This window comes from Astatotilapia calliptera, chromosome 22, assembly GCF_900246225.1.
Source record: "Astatotilapia calliptera chromosome 22, fAstCal1.2, whole genome shotgun sequence".
Taxonomy (NCBI): domain Eukaryota; kingdom Metazoa; phylum Chordata; class Actinopteri; order Cichliformes; family Cichlidae; genus Astatotilapia; species Astatotilapia calliptera.
The window spans coordinates 11698518-11720976 of NC_039322.1; the positions used below are offsets into that span (position 1 = coordinate 11698518).

Consider the following 22459-nt stretch of genomic DNA (forward strand, 5'->3'; position numbering starts at 1 on the left):
CGGAAACATGGCTTGAACAATTTCTCTTCAACGACGTAATCCGATAACAACCGATCTCTTTACCCGTCCGCTTCCCGTGGCTGTCATGCGACCGGCTATTGCAGTTAATAATACAACGGCTTCTTGACATTTTTGTGTTTCTTTTTATCGCTGTATAACTTAATTTAAGTGAAAGCCTGCGTGCGCTAGTACCGCTTGCCACGAGTTCCCAGAATCCTTTGCGGTTCTACCCGTGAATGACGTCACATTTTCAATCTCTATATAATATGCATGTTAAATTTTATATTTGGGGTAAAATATCAAGTCTTTTCAAGTAAACCGGTTCAAGTCCAATTCAAGTCCCAAGTCATTGGTGTAAAAGTCCAAGTCAAGTCACAAGTCTTAGAACATTTTTTCAAGTCAAGTCTAAAGTCATAAAATTAATGACTCGAGTCTGACTCGAGTCCAAGTCATGTGACTCGAGTCCACACCTCTGCTTCTCTGTCAATGCCAAACGCCCTATTCTACTTTTTGTCTGGATTATTTATTGGATTGAATGATTGACGTCTGAAGAAACAAGACATATTGGCAATTTAACAATTCATTGAACAAACAGGGGCCTCAGTAGCACGTGGAAGAACCATACACTGCCACAATAGCCTGACATCTCCTCATGCTGGTCACCAGCTTAGTCAAACACTGCTGTGGGATGGCATCACATTCTTTAACCAGCATTTGTCGCAAGTCAGTGTGGTTGTCTTGGTCAGAGAATAAACTGTTTAGCATTTGGCAAGTTTTTTATGTGTGCAACCCACATACCCAACTCTCAACCTAGATTGTCAGTTGAGCAGATTTATTGACAAAAAGCATTTTTACAACAAAGAAATAATCAACCAAATACAAACTTTTGTGCTAAGTTTACGAATGACGACCTAGCTTCCCTGGCATCTCAAAGACTGACATAATTTGAACTGAAACTTAATTTGCAGTGCTTTAGAAAAAAAAATGCATCTTGGCTGACAAGTTGCTGCTCTAAGTGGAGGAGTTTAAGTAGCTTGGGCTCCTGTTCATAAGTGAAGGGAGAAGAGAGTGGGAGATTCGAAGACAGATTGGGCCTGTGGCAGTAATCCTGATGCTGCATTGGTTCATTGTTGTAAGGAAAGGGATCAGAAGAAAGGCAAAGCTCTTGATAGTGACCAAAAGAATGAGATCACTGATACAAGCAGTGGAAATGAGCTATCTCTGAAGGGTGGCTGGCCTCTCTCTTAGAGATGGGGTAAGGAGTTCAGTCATCTGAGAGAGACTCAGAGTATACCCACTAACCCTCCACATTGAAAGGAGCCAATGAGGTGGCTAGGGCATCTGACGAGGATGCCTCCTGGGCACCTCGTGGGTGAGGTGTTTTCCAGGACACACTGGAAAGACTACATCTCTTGGTTGGCCTGGGAACGTCTACCCCTGTATAAGCTGGAGGAGGTGGCTGGGAAGAGGGAGGTGTGGGCATCCTTGCCTCAGGCTGCCCCCCCCCCCCCCCCCCCCCCCCCCGAACCTGTTTCTGATAAGCAGAAGAAAATGGATGGATGGATGGATGGATAGCATCTTGGCTTTGCAAGCCAGCACAGACTCTTACTGAATTGCAATACAGCTTGTATGTGGGTACAAATAAAACATTGTCATCTTTCTGTACATGTCTGTTTTTTGGCGCTTACCTACAGATGGCTGAAGTTTGAAGAGGATGTGGAAGATGGTGGTGAGAGGTGGAGTAAGCCTTACGTGGCCACATTGTCCTTGCACAGCTTATTTGAACTGCGTAGCTGCATACTTAACGGCACAGTTTTGCTGGATATGAGGGCCAGTAGTATCGAGGAAATCGCAGGTAAATTTACAATAGAGGACTTTTACATATCATTGTTATATTTTTTAGGTAGCATTGCGATTACTATGAAATGCATTGAATTTATTACAATAATAATTACATGTTTAATGGTCTATATATAACCTTCTTTGTGTGTTCTTGTGTGTTTGTGTTTTTGCCGCTGACATTGTGTGACTCAGACATGGTGATAGACAGCATGGTGGCGTCAGGGCAGCTGAAGGAGGATTTGCGTGACAAGGTGCGGGAAGCAATGCTGAAGAAACACCATCATCAGAATGAGAGAAAGCTCAGCAATCGCATCCCACTTGTGCGCTCCATTGCTGACATAGGCAAGAAACATTCTGACCCACTCTTGCTTGAAAAGAACGGTGAGATCCTACGGCGCACTCACATTTCTTTTTCTCCGATGTTTTCCACCACTGGGGAACTGTTCTTAAAAATCCACTGTTCAAATCCCTCAAAGCCAGCGTAGAAGGTGGATGGTTTAAAGTGAGTAAAATTGTTGAAGCACTCAGTCCCCTTAGTGAAAAAGAAATTTGAGTGCTAATTTATGTGCTAACCTGTATGGCTGGCCTGGCTTTGGGGTTTGAATTAATTGTTTTCACTCCTCAGGGTGTGACATTCAGGAAATAACGCTTTACCTGCAACTGGAGTCAGCATTGTGTGCATCTTTTGTTTTTTGACTAGGCATGGCCACAGTGGTGTTGCACATTTTAGGATCTTGGGTTAGATGCCTGAGGTTTTAACAATGAATGAAATATCCCATTCTCCACTTCTCTGTCTGTGGTTTTTGTTGGGCTTGCATTTTCGCAGCATTAAAACTGAAATGCAAATGTGAGAGGTCAGAATTCTCTCACGTTGTAGGTTTGTGATGGTAACAGCTGCAGTCTGAAATATGTATGTTTATATGAATGTGTTGTGTAGGACTTATGAGTGGTCTGTGTGTGACAGAGCACATTTCCTCGCAGTGCACCAACATCGCGCTAACTCATCCTCGCCTGCATGCAAGCCTTTCTGAACTCGGAGCTTTGCCTCACTCATAGTGTGTGACCGGCTTATTTGGAGTTGAGTATAACACGTTGTTTGTCCCTTGTAGAGCCTCCCACATGCCTCACTGAATCATTCTTGGCTTCTTCTGCACACAGCCATGCTTTTAGCTCACGTTTATGCAAGCACGAATCTCTAACTACACCTCTGTCACCCTATCGCTGCCCACTCTTTCTTGCTGTCTCCTTCAGATACCATTTCTGTGATGTACTGCAACTTCACATGTTTTTCTTCTGTTCCATTCCTTATTCCTTGTCCCACCCCATCCCTCCCTCAATCCCCTCTTTCCCCTATTTGCTTTCCCTCTCCTCCCCCCCCCCCCCCTTTTTTTTTTTTTTTTTTTTTTTTTTTTTTTTTTTTTGCCATTGTCTCCTCTGTTAGGAGAGGGCCTGTCCTCTTCACGTCTTTCTCTCCACAAGCCAGGGACAGCATCCTCCGTATCCAACCTGTCCCAGAGACGAGAGTCCAGAGTCTCCGTTCTGCTCAACCACCTGCTGCCCTCTTCTTCTTCCAACACTGGGCTTTTCCCAGGTCCTTCTCCCTTTACCACCCCTCAGGCTTTACGCCGTTCTCAGAGCCCATCACACAGACAGGGCGTAGTCCTCGGCCCACAAGGCATCCCTGAGGTTGTGGTATCTCCTCCAGAGGATGAGGACCCACCAGAAGAAGAGGCGGTATCACCACAGCTCAGCCGGCGAGCATCCTCAGCATCCCAGAGCGTTGAGCTGCTGCCCTTAGAAGGCAAATATCTGTGTAGCCTGCCAGTGTGAGTCACAGCTTGAACAGAGAACACTAGCACTAGCATGAAAGCTCTGCTCACTGTTAACTTCCAACCTTGCGTCCATCTCATAATTAATCCACAGCAAGGCTCACTCACTGAATACTGTGTATATATATCAATAAACGTTTTGACATTACTCACTGATGAAACCTCTGCTTCCCTTCCCTTCTGTTCATCTCTTCCACCAGCCTGTTCCTTTCTGCTATCTCTCATCCCTGTTTTGCCCCTTAAACTTTGCTCCACACATTTTCTAAGCATCTATGCCTTGCTTAGCTGAGTCCATCTTCACACCTTCCCCTTGTGTTTGCATAGCTACCCCCAAAATCTTGTGCCGATACTTCGTCATCTGTCTTTTCATGTTTTTGTTTACACATTCTGCTCACCATGACTCACATTTATTAGTTGAAAAACTTGTTTGAAGGGGTTTTGTTATTGGGTTTATTTCACAATGAGCAGTTTATCAGCCCAATAGGTCATTCAGTTCATCTTCGTTTTCTGCAGTTCAGAGTTGCACAGCATTAATTACGTAGGCTAGATATGTTTATAAAAAAATCCAAATGTATTAACAGGGAAAGTGTAACTCTTATCACTGGTGTCACATAAATCTTTTGATAGTGTGTTCTGTATGTTTTCTGTGGAGGTACAGCTGAAAAATGCTGCCTAGTTTTTGTAACCCACTTTAGCCATTCTTAGTGTGGGCATCGTTAACTGGAGCTGCTGGCCTTTATTTTTTTGTGCTGTCCTGCTGTTGTCAGTGACTCACAGCACTGTATAAAGAATACATTCCCATCAATTAATTGGGGACTTTTGCACAGTTAGAGCAGCACTTATTGATTGTTGTTTGATGCAAATCTTGCAGAAGCCTTGGGACATTTCTTTTGCTTTTGTGGTGGTGTTTTGGAACTAACAAAACTAGCAATACATCCTAAATCCTTTTAGCTATGAGCATTTGCCCTCAGGCGACTGCTCCTTTGATTTCACTGAAATGTCATTCAACTTGTGCTTTTCCCATTGCATCATTTGGCACCCATTCTCATCATTTGGCATCAGTTCCAAAGATAAACATTCTTTTACCCGTCTAAGAGTGTAGAGAGAGCAATGTGTGCCAGCAGCGTGGCCAAAAATAAGCCTGTGATTAGAGCTGGTGTGTTGGTACTGTATGTACCGTCACACTGGCACCTACTGTGACTTTTTGTTCTTCCCGAACCAAGCGGTTTTAATTTATTATTAGACTCTGTGTGCATGTGTGTATGTACGTCTGTGTTTGTTTCATTCTGGGAATGGCTCCATTTCAAAGTATGGGCTGTTAGAATCCGCATTCAGTTGATGGGAGCTGAATCTGAAAGGTTAGGGAGGTCTTATTATAGCTGACAAGCTTCTGTAATTGTACCCCCTCCTGGGGAAATACATAGAATTAAGAGCAGGCTTCAGAGGAGGCTTTCAGGCCTTTCCACTTTCAAATCATTAAATTTAATAATGTCATCTGGTGTTGGCTGGAGGTTGTAGAAACTGTACCGTTGAGCTAAATGGCTAATTATCTAACAGCTGTATAAGTGTATATGCCATGTCTGGAGGCTATTTGAAGTCTAGCTTACATGTTACAAATACATAGAGTGAAGGTATTGTAGATATTGAGTTGACAAGAGGCTATTTATGTGTAAATGTCATGCACCCATTGAGTGTGCTCGTGTCATGTGTAAAATACCTTTACACGGGCCATTCAGGGACTCACTGCACTCCACTTGTTACACGTTAAAAGAGAGAGTTGTTGTTATTATTACAGTAGTTGCATTTAAAACTCCTTCATGCATATAACAAATTATATTATTTTAGATCTGTACATGTATTCCTACAGGTGCTATAAATGTACCCTCTAATCTTCTTTTTGTCTTTTATTGGAATTTCCGCCAGTCGGTAATTTCAGACATCTGTGCTACTTTTTTGCATATGAATGAGGTAGTGCTGTGACACCACTGTTTAAAAGGCTGGTGTGGTGGAGCATTCCAGGGCTTAGCCTTCCTGAATGAGGTGTGCTGGCAGACACAACCTAAACTAATCCCTCCCATATTTCAAGAGGCTTTGTCAGGTATGTGAGCAATCACATTTCTGTTCAGCAGTCCCAGCTACCCAGCATTCACTGGGGTTACTCCAGGGTACAGTTCAAGGGTATGAATCAGTGGCCAGAAATCACTGGCAGAAATGATACATTTTCACTTTGACTTGTGGTGTATTTCGTTTTTTATGTTTGCTTAATTATTTCTTGATGACTTTTATTTTTTTGTGGAAGTGGAAATGAAGAAAAACCTGATAAAAGAATTTCAGAGGACAGTATGCATATGCATATCGCTTTATATGCAGCACTCCCTCATTTCATCTCCCTCTCTCATCTCGCATAAAGTGCTAGCGGTTCCTGTATCTGGTATGGCTCAGATCGCATAAAGTGTGCAACCAGTCGTCCACAGAAATGACAGTTTTAACATTTGATCTGCCAGGACATCAAACACTTCCATTCACCTTTAGAGCAAAGCCGACATGAATTCAAGCCAAGCAGGAGTAACTTCAGTGCCAGAGCATGAGCTCAACAGACTGGGAGCATTCAGGAATACTGTAGTGTCAAATATCATCTTCCCTCTGAAGAGCTGTCACATCGTTGCTGCTCTGTATCACATTTAGTGGATTTCGTGGAAGAAATCATTTCACTTGACAGAAAAATAACATAATAAAATAGATTCAACTAATCTTTAATCAGCTCCGGCATATGTTTTTTTTTTTTATTTAAACATTTGGCGCAGTATGTTGGAGCCAAAAAACTGCAGAACTGATCTGGTTGAACATTTAAAGCAAATTTCCTTAGGCCACTTAGCTAAGAGCACATACAGTGTTTAATTTTCCCTTTAAAACTGAATATAGAAATATGAAGTTGAAACACTTATTTAAACTGTAATACTAAATTTTTTTTAAAAAGTGTGATTCGCTTTGTATCAGGTTTGTTTGCATAGAGTGATTAAATTCCACAATTGCGTCACGTTTGTTGAGCCCATGCTGTAAAGTAGAAGTACGCATATCATTATATAATCTTCTTCATAATTAGACAGGCAAATTAATGGCACTTACTTTAATTATTAAAAGTTGTTATTATCATTATTAATCTTATTACTAATCACATGACAGATAGCGTTCATGGCAGACCTCACAGCTGGTCTCCTGCCGTCATTTCCTGCCTTGTACTTACACGTTTTCTACCGCCGCTTTGTCTTTTTCTCTCCTCTTTTGCATCCCAGGACCACTGGTGTCTCAGAACTCCGTCCCAAACAATCTGGATAGCAACAAGGCAATGGATAGGCGGCCATCCAAAGTAGGGGTCAGTAGAGAAAGCAGCAGTGTCGACTTCAGCAAGGTAACCTATCCCCAGTACTGAGCACAGAAACAGTCCGTGGTGGAGGGACCCATGACTGAGCCATCAGTGTTTTTTTTTTTTTGTTTTTTTTTGTTTTTTTTCCTTCAGTTTCTGGATGTTCAGTCATTTCGATGGCCTCCATTGAAAACAGCCTCTATGAGCGCCAACATCACATACCTGTCAGCCTTTTTCTTCTGGGCTCAGTAAAAGGCATTAATCATTGCTCCTCCTGTAATGGATGCAGAATAAGCATCAAAGTAAAAGTTACATAACTGTTTAGTTTTGGAAATCCGTAGCATGGCTCCCATTCATCCTACCATTTTCTAGGTCTGCATCCATTAAGTAAAATGGCAGGTTGCCATAAGCACTTGTCAATATGAAAGCATCCATAACTGCCAAAAAATAAGGTGCTGTGTTTGCATGAGTCACAGGAGATGAAGGCACAGACCCTTTTACACAGAGAGGAACAAAATGTTGCCATGCTCGGGTCTATTTTTATTTAGCGTAGCAGTAAAAGCCATTTATCTGAGGAACATAATAAGAAATGGATAAAATCAATGGACAATCTTTGCTCAGTACTATGTAGTTCTATAGGCTGCTCTCAAATCCCCTTATAATTCATTTATTATCATAGCATCCAACTGACCTGCTGCCATTCCTTTCATTTCCATATCTTCATCTCTTTTCACATGTCTGTACTTCCACTGGCTCCAAGTCTATTATACCTTTTTTAAGCTCTTTCTTCTGTGTAGATCTGTATGTATGATTTTACTATTTCACTGACTTCAGGTGGACATGAATTTCATGAAAAAGATTCCCCCGGGTGCTGAGGCTTCCAATGTGCTAGTGGGAGAAGTGGACTTCCTGGAGAAGCCCATAATTGCATTTGTTCGACTGTCACCTGCAGTCCTTATCACAGGCCTTACTGAGGTGCCTGTGCCCACAAGGTAAGTTTTTAAGAATTGTATCACATAAGGTCTTTTCTTTGCCTAAAGTTTTGTCATTAAAAAAACACACCAAATATGAAAAGTTAGTTTTTTTTAAAGCAGACTTTTTAAATAATTTGTTAATGCTGCTATCACATCGACCTACTATAACCTGTGGATTTACCATGACTGTGATCATACACAACCCTTTGCAATGCCTGGATACAAATCTTGAAACATATAATTGGGCAAAAAATTAGTAGCATGGTGTGCAAAAATGTGGGCAACGCTTGTTTTGTTTTTTTCTAATCAACATGGGAAGAAGTAAAGCGATCAAAAGAAGAAACAACAAGGCTGATGGCTTAACAAACAAACATAAACAATGCAAATTGTTATATAGCTATATAGCCCCGAAATGATATCATACTTCGCAATAAAGACATTAATGATGATGTAGAAAAACATACTGAATGTTTTATGGGAGATTGCAGTAAGTAGCAGCTAGTGCAGACAAAATGAAGGGCATTCTTCACCCTTATTTTTGTCACTGGTGTCAGACTGTCTAATTTGAAGTGTGAATCTATTGCTGCAAGGCTCTTGCAGTGCCATTGTAGTGATGCAACATAAGTCTATTGCAAATAAAAAAAAAAAAGTACCCTAGGTTTTTTAGGTGTTTTCGTTGTTTTCTGTTATTTTTATTACTCGTACTTAACTGCTGTGTGGATTTAATTTATTCAACTTATGATAAACCGATTCTTTACTAGGACACTCTATTTTAATCTTGAGTCATATTCTTTCCTGGTTAAATAAAAATAAACTGAAAAAACTTTGACCAGTTTCTTAAAGCCTGCAAACAAAAGTTAACCACATCAGTAATTTCTATCCACTGTCTGCTCTGTCTGTCATATGGAGGGCAAATAGCCAGATCCAGCATTGCTCGGTTGAGTCATTTGTTTATGTTTGGGTCGCACCTCACCAGCTGTCGGTATCTCCTCCTCATGTGGCTTCTTAGCTTGGATGCAATCAACAGTGTATTTTTACCTCAAGTGATGAAACAAATTTGCTTCCACCTTTAATTATTTTTCTTGCACATTTTTCAAAGTGTTGCGCTTTATTGGTGGTGTAATAGCCAAAGTACTTCCATACTTGTAAAGTAGCTCCCTTAGGTGAGGTTAGCTGAGGTTCTGCTCTTGATCTCACATGTCTGGGCTTGTGCTGTTGTTGTGCCCTCTAGGGAGCATAAATACATAGCATGAGATGACACCTTTTTTCTTTTTTTATTTCGGAGCTACAAACCAGCTCCTCAAAAATTTAAGAAAGACTGAATGCAGTTTGTATCACTGTCATCAGTTTAAGTGTATTTAATTAATCTGTTTCTTGTTGAAAGGTTTCTTTTCCTGCTTTTGGGTCCTCACGGCAAAGGACCACAGTACCATGAAATTGGCAGATCCATGGCCACGCTAATGACAGACGAGGTGAGAAGGACACTGCCATTTATTTGAATTTTATCTTATTTTATCTTTTTCAAATGTTAATTGAATTGTGCAACCATTCTCCAAATATATTTCATTTTCTAGATTTTCCACGACGTTGCATACAAGGCCAAAGACCGAACTGATCTACTCTCTGGGATAGATGAGTTCCTTGATCAGGTGACTGTCCTTCCTCCTGGAGAGTGGGATCCCACAATTCGAATTGAGCCACCCAAGAATGTCCCATCTCAGGTAAGTTAGGATCTCTACCACATTTTATATCAGGTGTATCTACTGAATATACATTTAACCCTAGCCTAAAATGACATGACTGTAACAAAAATATAGAGAAAATTGCCTGGGATACACTGATGCATTAATGATTCTAAAACTGGCCATAGGTGTAGATCTCTTTGTTAGTCTTGTGATAGACTGGCAGCCTGTCTAGAGTTCAGCTTGGGTAAACAGTTGGATAAGTCATTAAGAATACAACATCTTTCATACTGTACTTCCATATATACAAGTCTTATAAACAGTAACATGTTGTTTATATGTCACATTTAGCTTTATATCATTATAATCACAGTAAGAGAGGCACCTTAAACGAAGAGAGAGGCCTTAAAAGAATTAAAACATATGGAACATATTGTTTTAAACTGTCCGACCTGCAGATAAAGAGGAAAATACCACTGCAGCCCAATGGCAGTGCACCTCCAGCTGGAGAACTGGAAAAGGAGGAGGACCATCATGCAGGGCCTGAGCTGCAGAGGACTGGGAGGTGAGTATGTAATGGTGACATTATTAAACATCTATCCAGTCAGCTGCTGTTCCCTGTATGGAAGTGACTTGTTCTGTTTATTGTTCTGTTTATCATCTTGAGTTGCAGGGGTTTGTTTATGGTTCTAGGATGCTCTAAAATGAAATTTCTGTGAATTCAAAGCTATCAGCCAAATAATTTTTTCTAACAGAGCTTTTATTAAAATTTGAAATGGTATGAAATGTGAAATTTTAGAAGCACGACATTAGTTTGTTTGAGCAGATACATTACTCTGTTAAACTGAAATGTCGACATTTATGGATAACTGATACCACCTATCCACGGGCCACACACTAAGGACAATGTGTTTATTGGCAACCTCAGACTGACACACACTCATGTCTGTTGGAAGGCACTGTATTATTTACAGAGTCACGCTCCCTTTCACTGCAACTATAAAAGGCTTGTGCTATGAGCGAGCTACTCAGGGAAAGCTGAGCGTAAGAAAGTACAAGAAGCTAATGTTAAGGGAAAAAAAATGAAAACACGGGCTCTGTGAAAGAATCAGCAGGGGCTGTGAAGGACAGCAAGAGAGGTTATTTCAGAGGTGTGAGGGAAAGTAAATATAAAAAAAGACCTCACAGGAAGGCTTTTGGATTGGTGTTAGAGAAAAGAGAGGAGACGATATACAAGGTGAGAAATGGATTTGAGAAATAGAAAGGCAAAGGAAAAACAGGCAGAAAGAGGCTGAGTGGTCAGTAAGTAACATCAGACAGCATCTCAGTGAAGCCAGAAACATTAAATTAGTACATTTTAAGAACATCGGTTTACAGCTGACACTGTTACAGTAAGAGTCTTTTCTTTAGTGCTAATAAGCTCTGAACCAGATGGTCACATGATCCACCACAGACACTTAGATACTTAGCTTCATATTAATTGAGTTTTTGTGACAGTAATACTCTTGAAGCTTCCACTCTTCACATTTCCTGATTGAAAATATGTTGAAGTTTGCATTTTTTTTTCTTACGGTAATTGTAATTACATTACATTCAATTTGAAAATTTCAAGCACTAAAATCTGCTCTGGGAATCTTCTAGAATTTTCGGAGGTCTGGTCCTGGATGTCAAGCGGAAAGCGCCCTTTTACTGGAGCGACATCAGGGACGCTCTCAGTCTGCAGTGTCTCGCTTCTGTCCTTTTCCTTTACTGCGCCTGCATGTCTCCTGTCATCACATTCGGGGGTCTGCTTGGGGAGGCGACAAAAGGCAACATAGTGAGTCATAAAGCTTGGCACTTAAAAGTCAGTATTTGATCGCTTCATGGGTTCCAGTGGGCGTAAAAGCCCTAATCCCTTAGTCGTGTTATAGTCGAACGTTTGGGACTATTGCTACTACATATTGTGATTTTTGCACTGGCACTTCAGATGGGTTCTGTGAGGGTATTGTGAATGACGGAAAGCAAATACCCCAGTTCCACAGAATCCTAAAAATGGCCTGTATTTATATAGCGCTTTACTAGTCCCTAAGGACCCCAAAGCGCTTTACATCCTAAACGCTCCATCGTAAAATTGTAAAGTGCAAAAATCTGTTCTTTCTACCATCCATAATAGTGTTATCAGTGTTTTCAAATAAGAAATCCATTTCACAGTTTGAACAATTTTAGCTAAATAATGCAGCACTCTTACACTAGACAATAAGATGGGATCAAATGCACACATGTTACACACAACATGTTTCTGACCTCTTTAAAACACGTGTATGAGCAATCAAAATAAAAAAATGTTACATAAAATCAAACTATTAATACATTTCACTTCTTTCTTTTTGTTACCATACAAACTGTTTAGTATAGTGTCTCTTTTTGTGGTTCTCTCTGTTCTCTCTCACTGTCTGCTTCTCTTTCATCCAGATGTCTGTGCTAGGCCAGGGACTGTTGGCACAGACAGTCTGTGTGCTGGTGTGTGTAATGCGTCTAAATAAACTCACACGCTGCACAGAGATATGACTTCGGACAAGTCAGCAGTGTGGGAACATTTGAACAGTTTATCTAGCCTCTCAGACGCAGCCCATAATGTCTGTTTAATCAAAGCTTTATGTTCTGGTCTGTGGTCTCCTCCTCATCTGTTTCTTTTCTCCTTCAGCCTTTCCCTCTGTATCCTCCTTTGTGCAATTTCACCTCCCCAATCCCTCCTTTCTTATTCCCTCACTCCACTCCTCTCCTCTGTCTCTACAGAGCGCCATCGAGTCTCTATTTGGGGCATCACTGACAGGAGTAGCATACTCCCTCTTTGCAGGCCAGCCCCTCACTATTCTTGGCAGCACGGGGCCTGTTTTAGTATTTGAGAAGATCCTCTTTAAGTTCTGCAAGTGAGTTTGAGCAAGTTTGCATTGTAGTAAAAAATGCTCAACAGTGTTTTATGTTGATTCCCATTGTCTAATAGAAATTCTTTGTCTTTCCCAGGGACTATAGCTTGTCCTACCTGTCTCTACGGACCAGCATTGGTCTGTGGACTGCCTTCCTGTGTATCCTCCTTGTGGCCACAGATGCAAGCTCTCTGGTTTGCTACATTACCCGCTTCACAGAGGAAGCTTTTGCAGCATTGATCTGCATCATCTTCATCTACGAAGCTCTAGAGAAGCTCTTTCATCTGGGAGAATTGTACCCTGTCAACATGCATAACAGCTTGGACAACCTTACTCTGTATTCGTAAGTACTGAGATTTAAGTTACATGAATGATTAAAGGTCCATTTGTTTATTATTGTTTGCTCAGTATTATATATTTTGAATTGTTTGCACAGGTTGCATTAAATTTAGCTCTTCAAATTGCTGTCTCTGCAAGAGTGCGTTAACTGATAATGAGAGAGGTTAAAATTTATATTATCTTCTTCTACGACTACTTCAGCTGACTGGTTTACTGGGAAAACTCTAAAGTCTTATTAAATTTTCATTTAATTTCTGATTTGTAACGGGCTTTGACACAACCTCAGAGGGACTTGTCTGCCCCTGGTCTCAAAGTAGGGACTTTCCACATTTTCTATTACAGTCTTTAGATTAAATTCCAAAGCATCACACAAAGTAGTTCCTTCTTAAGGAAAATATAATTTTACCCGGCAGATACACTGTAGCATGTACTTAAAGTTTGCTTTAATTGAACCTTAAACATTATTTCTCACAGAAGGCTCAAGGTACAGACTTTGCTTAGTTTTGGATCCTCTGTCCCCAGGTGTCAGTGCTCTCCACCAGCAAATGCTACAGATGAGGTCATGCAGAAGTGGAACCAGTCCGGATATAGTCCAGACTCTATCGAATGGAGCAGCCTCAGTGTTTCAGTAAGACTAGCGCACAGTGACCTCTAGTGTAAAAAGCAGAAATTACAAACACAGTTTTAAAATTGGAGAGCAAACAGTGAAGCTTAATGTTGACTTCATGCATTGAATCTATGTAGAGCACATGCCATAGCTTCCCCAAGTAGCTTTTATACCTGTGTGTGCGTGTGGTGTGTCTCCATTGCTCTACAATTTTCCCACATAAACACTTGCTAGCAGTGGAGTTTCTCTCTTCGAGTTGCTCCATTGTCTTCTAGCTGATTTCAAAAATGGCACCAAAAGAAGTAGCCAGAAATGCATGGAAGGAAAAGGTGGTGCTGTTGTACTGTGAAGTTACATCAGTAGGGAGGTGTGTGTCAGGTTAGGGTGTAAGTTACTGCATAAGGTTTCAGAAAGGTTTGCCATTACATACCTACAGCGTAGATTTAACACAGAAGTTCAATTCCACTATAAGCCAATAGTCTACATTATATAATTCACAATTTTAGTCATAAGCACAACCCCCAGCAATACATCTACCTCTGTCATACAGATGATTCGTTAAATTACCAATTTTTATCCTTTTTCTTCTTCTTTAAAGACGTGCAAATTGCTCCATGGAGACTTTGTGGGTCCTGCCTGTGGTCACCATGGGCCGTACATCCCAGATGTTCTCTTTTGGTCTGTTATCCTCTTCTTCACAACCTTCTTTTTGTCATCATTCCTCAAGCAGTTTAAAACAGAAAGATACTTCCCCACCAGGGTGAGATGTTGGGCTTAATTTGTTTATGTATGTTATTTCTTTTGTAAAACGCAGCAAAAAGAAGCTTTTAAAAGACAAAAGAAAGCACTGTTTAATCCCTAATCATGTAAAATGATGTTTAAATAGTACTATTTGAAATATGAAGCATCAGATCTGTAACATCACATGTCATTATATGTTTTGTACACCTGGTGCACGCAAGTGTGGGCAGATTAACCTAAAAGGTTCTGACACTATGTAAATGTTTGCATTGAGTCATTAGCACAGGAGCAGACTCATGTTCAGAAAGAAGAGATCTTCCTGCATCCTCCCACATAGTACCATCTACAGTGTTATCACTCGGTGTAGGCCGGTGTTGGTATTGTGTAAACTGTAAAATGTGCAACAATTACTTTGATGGAGCTGTACCTACAGAAGGAAATGATATGAAGTTAAGCAGCTTCGCTTCTTTGTTTTAGGAATACATTTATAAAGGGTGGCTGAAGGCACATGTCAAATCCCTAAATAAATTAATCTATTTTGTATATGTGTGTGTTACATAGGTGCGATCCACTATTAGTGACTTTGCAGTGTTTATAACCATCATGATTATGGTGCTAGTGGACTACCTAATGGGGATCCCGTCTCCTAAACTGAATGTTCCTGACCGCTTTGAGGTAGGCATATTGTTCATCTGCATTCCTCCATTTATTACTATTGAGTACATTTTTACGGATCATAGCTATTATCTTCCGTAAGCTTTAAATAAAGTATATAATCTGTAGATAAAGTAAAGGTTTTGTAATTCTATTGTATTTTACTCAAGGGTTTCTTTACAGTGGTAGCAGTCTCTTCTCAGAGATGTAAAAGTACAGATTGTGTGTGCTTAAGGCTTTCATATACAAAAGCTCTTGCTGGAATAGTCTAGATTCTGACCAACACATTACAAGTAATGTGTAAGATAAATATTCTCAGTTAGTTCATACCTTATATATACTTAATGTGGCTTGCACTTTTCCCCTCAGCCAACTTCAAAGAACAGAGGCTGGCTAATGGATCCGTTAGGAGAAAACCCTTGGTGGACACTGCTGGTGGCAGTACTTCCTGCCATGCTCTGCACCATCCTCATTTTTATGGATCAGCAGATCACAGCAGTCATCATCAACCGCAAAGAGCACAAGCTGAAGGTCTGACTTTTATCTGAAAGTTTTTTTATTTTGAGAAAGCTTGTGATAGGGTGCCAAGGGAGGAACTGCGGAACTGTATGAAGACGTCCGGAGTGAGAGAAGTATGCTAGGGTACTGCAGCATATGTATGAGTACAGCGAGACAGTGATGAGGTTTTGCTGTAGAAGTGACAGATTGGTTCAAGGTGGGGGTGGGATTACATCAGAGATTGGCTCTGAACCCCTTCTTGTTTGCAGTGGTGATGGACAGGTTTGACTGATGAAGTCAGGCAGGTGGAAAGGTAAAGATGTAAGGAGTAGAGTTAGTGAAAGTGGATGAGTTTAAATACTTGGGGTCAGCATCTAAAGGAATGGACAGTGCAAAAAAGAGGTGAAGAAGAGCGTGAACACAAGTGTCAAGGGTGATTTGTGATAGAAGGACAGCAGCAAGAGTGAAATGGAGGGTTTACAAGATAGAGGAAGAGCAGTGAGAGGGTTTATGGATGTAGAGAAGGAGGACATGCAGAGGGACGGTAGAGAAAGGGTGAGACAGATGATTCAGTATGGTCACTTCTAAAGGGAGAAGCTGGAGGAAGTATAAAAAGTTTCACAAAATTTATTTTAATTTTTTTTTTTTACAGAAAAAGGCAAATAGCTGATTGATCACAGTGAATGAATCTGTCACAAAGATTTTTCTCTTCAGTCTTGAAAGTTTGTGTATGTCCATGCCTCTACTTCTCGTATCTTACAGAAAGGATGTGGCTATCACCTGGACTTGCTCCTCGTGGCAATAATGCTGGGCGTGTGCTCCATTATGGGCTTGCCGTGGTTTGTGGCTGCAACCGTCCTCTCCATTTCCCACGTTAACAGCCTGAAGGTGGAGTCTGGCTGCTCCGCACCGGGAGAACAGCCCAAGTTTTTGGGAATCCGGGAACAGCGAGTCACGGGATTTATGATCTTTGTCCTGATGGGTTGTTCTGTCTTCATGACATCAGTGCTCAAGGTGCGATGGGGTTGTCAGTGAAATAATATTTGCTTCTTCATGAGGATTTGCTTCCCCCTGTAAATCACTGTATATAATAATGTCTTTTGATTATTTGACAAATGTTGCGTTAATTCCGTGTAAACTAACTAATGTGTTGTCACCTGGCACAAGTGTGTCATAGATGTTTTCAGCTTTTTGCTTCATGTACCGTAAGTTAAATATTTTCTAATATGTTGTTTGATTTGTGCTTTCGGCAGTTTATTCCAATGCCGGTTCTGTACGGAGTCTTTCTCTACATGGGTGTCTCTTCCCTCAAAGGCATTCAAGTAAGTCTCTCCCCTGCTGTCTTTGAAGATAGTGCTGCCCTTCTATTCAGAACAGAGCAGGAGTCTGGAGCTGTTAATAAAGATAAGTTTGCCCCCTGCTGTTGCAAACCTTTAATGGTAATTCAGAGTCCCTGGGAGCTTCTCTTAAATGTGTTTCCTCCTCTGAATAATCTATTAAGTGGTACTTTCATGCATTTGTATTTCTTGACTGTTTCACTGACTCTCTTTACTCTAGTTCTTTGACAGAATCAAACTGTTTGGCATGCCTGCAAAGCACCAGCCTGACCTGATCTACCTGCGCTATGTGCCACTGTGGAAGGTCCATATCTTCACCCTGATACAGCTCAGCTGTTTGGTGCTGCTCTGGGTAATCAAGGTGTCTGCAGCAGCTGTTGTATTCCCCATGATGGTAATGACTCAGCCTTACTTATTTTATCACTTCATTTTTACTGGAGAAGAGTTATAGAAATGTTTTTAATGTCACAGTTATTGATCATTCATCTGTATGTTGTGCCAAATAACAGTATAGCAGAGGGTTTCTTTTATTAGTAGATATGATTTTTATTGTGTCATTCCTTTACTTTATGTTTGGTTTCATCTGTAATTCTAGGTTCTGGCGCTGGTCTTTATCCGAAAGCTTCTAGACTTTTTCTTTACCAAGAGAGAGCTGAGCTGGCTCGATGACTTGATGCCAGAAAGCAAAAAGAAGACTGAGGATGATAAGAAAAAGAAAGCGCGTGAAAAGCTGGTAAAACTCATCTGTTTTCCATAAGTGAACATCACAAGTTTATTTGTAATTTGAATTTGAAAGAAGTTTTTGCTTTTCTTTGCATTAACAGAAAGTTGGCTGTAGCAGATTTTGTGTCAAAAATGGGGAAGGCGGTATTTTACTGGGATCACTGGACAGAAAAAAAAATCATATTAACTTTTGAGCATGATGTTAATGATAGGAAGCAAGATCTAAACCATGACAGGAAATGTATCCAATCACAAGCCTTTTCCAATGATAGTAACTAGTATACAGAACTAATGAATAAAAATATTAGTTCTGTATACTCAAGGTTTCAAGGTTTTATAGGATTAAGGATTAAGCAGACAGCCTTGACCCTGAGAGTGGAGTTCAGAGCATCTGTGAAGAGCTCATGCCTGTGCTCCTTCTGTGGAAAGAACTTAAAAGTAAGAGGAAAGAGCTGGAGGGTAACAGCTGACTATTTTCAATATCTACTTGAAGGTCACAACTACTTCTGCTTCCAAATGATACAAAATTAAAACTGCTCCTCAGTTACAAAAATTTACTAAATGAGATTTTGTTTCCTTTCTACTGTACTTCAAGACATGCACTGAAATGACAAAAATGTAGTTATCCTTTGTTTTTCTTCCTAATTTGCATTTAAACAGTAATACTGCAAAATCTCTCCAAATGCTCCATCTGTCTTTGTTGTAAACAACAGCTTTCCAGATCGTGTAAATCCTTCTGAAGCTCAGATTGGAAGACAGTTTAATTATACTACAATTCGAGTGGGTGCCTTAACAGTGGATCGAATCAAATTGCTAATTAAATTGCTATATAATTGTGGCAACTAGGCAAGATCAAATGGGTATATTGGTCTTGCAAGCATGGCTGTTATGGAAGAAGAGAGTTTTGAATCAAGTACTTTCAGTGCTACACAGCCACGGGAGACCAAAACCCAATATAATATAAGCCCGGGCCAATAAGCCAGATGTTAAAGCTGATTTACCGTATTTCCCGGACTACAAAGCGCACCTGAATATTAGCCGCACAAGCTAAAATCAGGGGAAAATCCTGTTTTGTACATACATTAGCCGCACCTGACTAAAAGCCGCAGGTGTTTCAATGTTGACTTATCATATGTAAGAGAATATGCACAAAGGGAATTGTCAGGAAAGAGATGGCTGTTTGGAGACACACCCCTTTTATTAATATTTTTGAAAAACAAGTTATGGGTACATATTTGCACATGTAGTACATAACAGTAGCCTACAGCACACCAGAAAAATAGATTCGGACTACCTTTTAGGCTCAGGTGCAGTGACACAGCTTTAACAAGAAGAAAAGTCAGTCATTCACCACCATCTTTCTCTTCTTCCTGCGCACTAAAACCACCAAAGTCCTCTTCTCCAGTGTCGGATACAAACAGGCTCAGGATGGCTTCGTCATCCACTCTCCGCTTCTCTCCTTCGTTGTCACTTTCAAAACCAAAGAAATCCTCATTGTCAGTGTCAGAGTCGAACACCCTCTGAAGGGCCGTGGCGGTGTCGTCCTCTCCATCATGCAGCAGTCCAGCCCTTCAAAATCCGTTGGTGATCGTGGATGTTTTCACACTTTTCCACGCTGTCAGAATCCACCGGTGGAGTTGAGCATAACTTGCTTTTCGCAAGTTTATCGCCGCTCGTCATCCACGCCTCCCGCTGAACGCGTAGCGCTACTTTGAAGTTTGTTTTTCGCGCTACTTCGTACGGCACTACATTGCCTGGCGGACGGACATGTGACCAACATACCACTCTTGAACCCCGATCCTTCCGCCAGGCAACGTAGTGCCGTACAACAGCGGAACACACAAAACAAATCGTCTTACGATATGACAAAAATCATGGACAATCTATAGAAAAGCCGCACCTGACTAAAAGCCGCAGGGTTCAAAGCTTGTGCAAAAAGTAGCGGCTTATAGCCCGACAATTACGGTAAATATGAATAAAAATGTGAGACTCAATTGTTGGAGGATGAACCTCACTGCAGTAATAACTGGTTTTTAAACTATAGATGCATTTGAATCTAGGATGAAGAGTCCGGACTGGAGGAAGAAGAAGAGATGGGGATTAAGGACACTTATGAAGACTCGAACCGGCTCAAGATCCCAGTGAAGGAACTCTCAGGGAGGTGAGTAATGCACTCCATAAAGCATCCTTTAAATGTCAGATTGTGGGATGGAGAGCTGAATCTTCTGTAAATTTTCACTTGGGAGTGAAGTGTATTCATGTTAGTGACCGTAAATCTCACATACTACTATAATATTTTTATCTTATGGCCTCATGGCTAAATATATTTAAAAAAATTTGATCCAGATAAATAAAGATTTCACTAATTTCGTATGTCTTGACTTCTGCTGTGTCTAAACTTAAAAAATATGTTTTTATCTACAGCTTGAAATGACAATTTAAAGACTGGTCATCAGCTGTGTGGTTATGTCCATCTTAACAGATCCTACAGAATAGAAGTAGTGACCCACAGCGTCCCATTGTAAGAAGAGGTAGCATGGCTGTGTGTACAATGACGATGATAATAATAATAATAATAATAATAATAATAATCTCTGACTCACATTGCTGCATATTAATAATGATAATAATAATAATGGATTGCATTTATATAGCGCTTTTCGGGGCCCTCAAAGCGCTTTACAATTCCACTATTCATTCACTCTCACATTCACACACTGGTGGAGGCAAGCTACAGTTGTAGCCACAGCTGCCCTGGAGCAGACTGACAGAAGCGAGGCTGCCATATCGCGCCATCGGCCCCTCTGGCCATCACCAGTAGGCAGTAGGTGAGGTGTCTTGCCCAAGGACAACGACCGAGACTGTCCGAGCCAGGGCTCGAAGCGGCAACCTTCCAGTTACAAGACGAACTGCCAACTCTTTGAGCCACGATCACCCACGATTAACCCTGCTGATAGTTTGTGCATGGGTGAAATTTTCAGACCATAAAAAACAGATTTTCAAAACAGATGGCTTTAAACACACTGCTTTGTGTATTCCTGTCTTTTTGTTTTTATTATTATTATTTGTTTTAAGGTAAAAAGGTCTATGATAGAATGATTGCCTTATCTAATAATATGCATACAGTCAACTCTCAGGATACCCCTTTGCCTAAAACGCAAACAGCTCTTAATACATGTTAACACAGAAGTTTGTTTGTGGTCTGTCTGGTCAGCCATACTGTGTTGTTAACTTGGTTTAATCTCTAATATATGCATGTTTGCGTCTGCCTCTCCTGCACTGATCCTGTCCTGCTGTCTTGATGTCTACATGCCTGTCTTCTCTTTTTGTTTCTGTTTGTGTGTGTGTGTGTGTGTGTGTTTTCATTTTGGCATGTAGTTCTGACACTGACCCCTTGGTTGTAAATATCTCTGATGAGATGGCCAAAACCGCAGTGTGGAAAGCAGTGAACTCGAGTGCAGAGTCTTGTGTCCAACCTGTGAAGCTTAGCGGAAGGTAGCTATGCCATCTCCTGGAGTTTTCCAGAGCCCCTGCACCCAACTCTGTTACTTCAATATGATATGCTCGCTAAAAACAAGAGGGACTGCTTGGTAGTGCTATCTTAACGTACGCTGTAGTCAGAAACTGAAGCTAGTTACTGCCTGGAAGTCCACAGCGATTGCAGTTTTGAGTGTCGGGAATCAGTTTAATCCTGTAAAAGCAAAGATAATAGTTCCTGTTCCTTTTAGATCCCATAGCTGTTAACCTGACTTGAGTTGACAGGAATATATTTGCAGCAAAATGGCATTCCTCAATAACAGTTTGACATAGTTTGCACAGTAATGTATGTCAAACTCTGATTCGGTTTCCTTGGAAAGGCAAAGGGTAGGAAACACTTAGAAATAATTACTATTTATCACCTGGTTCCATCGGACTGGATTCTGATTGGTCCCACATTCAGACTGCACCCTGTTTCATTTATCCTAAACATACTTGCTGTCATGATGTGTATCTCCTAAAGTCACAAAGATTTTTACAATTTGTTTTAGGTATCTTGAAAAACTGAGTAGGTGTGTTGATGCAAAGAGGAAAAACACAGTACTGTGCAAAGGTCTTGTGCTACCCTTATTTCCTTATTTCAAGGAGACAGACTTCCTTGTTATTTTTGAAGTGGAATTGAACAATAGTTTTGCAGACTTTCCAAAGGAATTTCAATGTTTGTATTTTTTGCTGCTTTCAGTCCAGTCCTCGTATCTGCATTCTCTTCATAAGAATGTTTGTTTTGTTGTTTGTTTGTTTTTTTTAAATCCATTTATCACTGATCTATGAATCACCAAAGCATAAAAAAGGTACCTAATTGAAGGGATGAACCAGTGTTGTGTTGCTGTGAATCAATTTTGAGCTTTATAGTTAGACTGCCGGTGACAAAGAACCTATTACATAAACACATAATTTGCTTTCATTCATTTATTTAGTTCATTTTGAAAAAGAACCCAAAGATTATCACAGTTTGACATTTGTTGGTTGGTTTCCAAATGCTTTTCTACATCTATTTCCCATCTTACTACCAAAATATGCAAAAATATGTGGTGGTTGAAGACTTTTGCATTGCACTGTAAACAGCTTTTTTGAGTTACGTGTATATTAATTTCACTAGATTTATCCATCCATCCATAGATGTCTTTAGATTTGGGCACAAATCTAAGTTTCAAACATCTAGGGACAAAGACAATCAGACACAGAATAAAGACAGGTAGCCTCCCAAGATTTATCCACTGTCTTCTTGCCTTGAATAGAAGTCCTTACCCTGTGGGCCACTTCCTTGTTTTTTTGTGTTGTTTAGTTTTGATTTTTAAAAACAGATCCTAACTTGAAGTTCGGTCTCTAAAACCTTTGCACAGTGCTTTGTGTTGACAAATCTTTTGCCACAGTTCTCTCATTAAGTCCCATTCTTACCAAGTTGTACTAAAGCTGGTAAAGTCTT

The 22459-nt window shown here is 40.5% G+C and overlaps 1 protein-coding gene across 9 annotated transcripts in view; it reads left to right on the forward strand.

Annotated features, from left to right (window-relative positions):
* Positions 1-22459, forward strand: part of LOC113014099 (sodium bicarbonate cotransporter 3-like) — a 61310-nt gene that overhangs the window by 36314 nt on the left and 2537 nt on the right. For 2 of the 9 annotated variants that reach the window (XM_026155401.1, XM_026155402.1), the window contains exons 5-25: positions 1695-1855; positions 2035-2223; positions 3284-3643; positions 6965-7080; positions 7870-8027; positions 9394-9481; positions 9584-9730; positions 10150-10256; positions 11333-11507; positions 12467-12600; positions 12695-12940; positions 13459-13564; positions 14142-14303; positions 14846-14959; positions 15308-15469; positions 16199-16450; positions 16690-16758; positions 16994-17167; positions 17369-17506; positions 19557-19657; positions 20875-20991. In XM_026155401.1, coding sequence (XP_026011186.1) covers positions 1695-1855; positions 2035-2223; positions 3284-3643; positions 6965-7080; positions 7870-8027; positions 9394-9481; positions 9584-9730; positions 10150-10256; positions 11333-11507; positions 12467-12600; positions 12695-12940; positions 13459-13564; positions 14142-14303; positions 14846-14959; positions 15308-15469; positions 16199-16450; positions 16690-16758; positions 16994-17167; positions 17369-17506; positions 19557-19657; positions 20875-20991 — 3276 coding nt within the window. Of the gene's footprint in view, positions 1-1694; positions 1856-2034; positions 2224-3283; positions 3644-6964; positions 7081-7869; positions 8028-9393; positions 9482-9583; positions 9731-10149; positions 10257-11332; positions 11508-12466; positions 12601-12694; positions 12941-13458; positions 13565-14141; positions 14304-14845; positions 14960-15307; positions 15470-16198; positions 16451-16689; positions 16759-16993; positions 17168-17368; positions 17507-19556; positions 19658-19920; positions 20018-20874; positions 20992-22459 lie in introns of those variants that run through there. The other 7 variants (XM_026155409.1, XM_026155405.1, XM_026155403.1 and 4 more) reach the window with 7 other exon arrangements.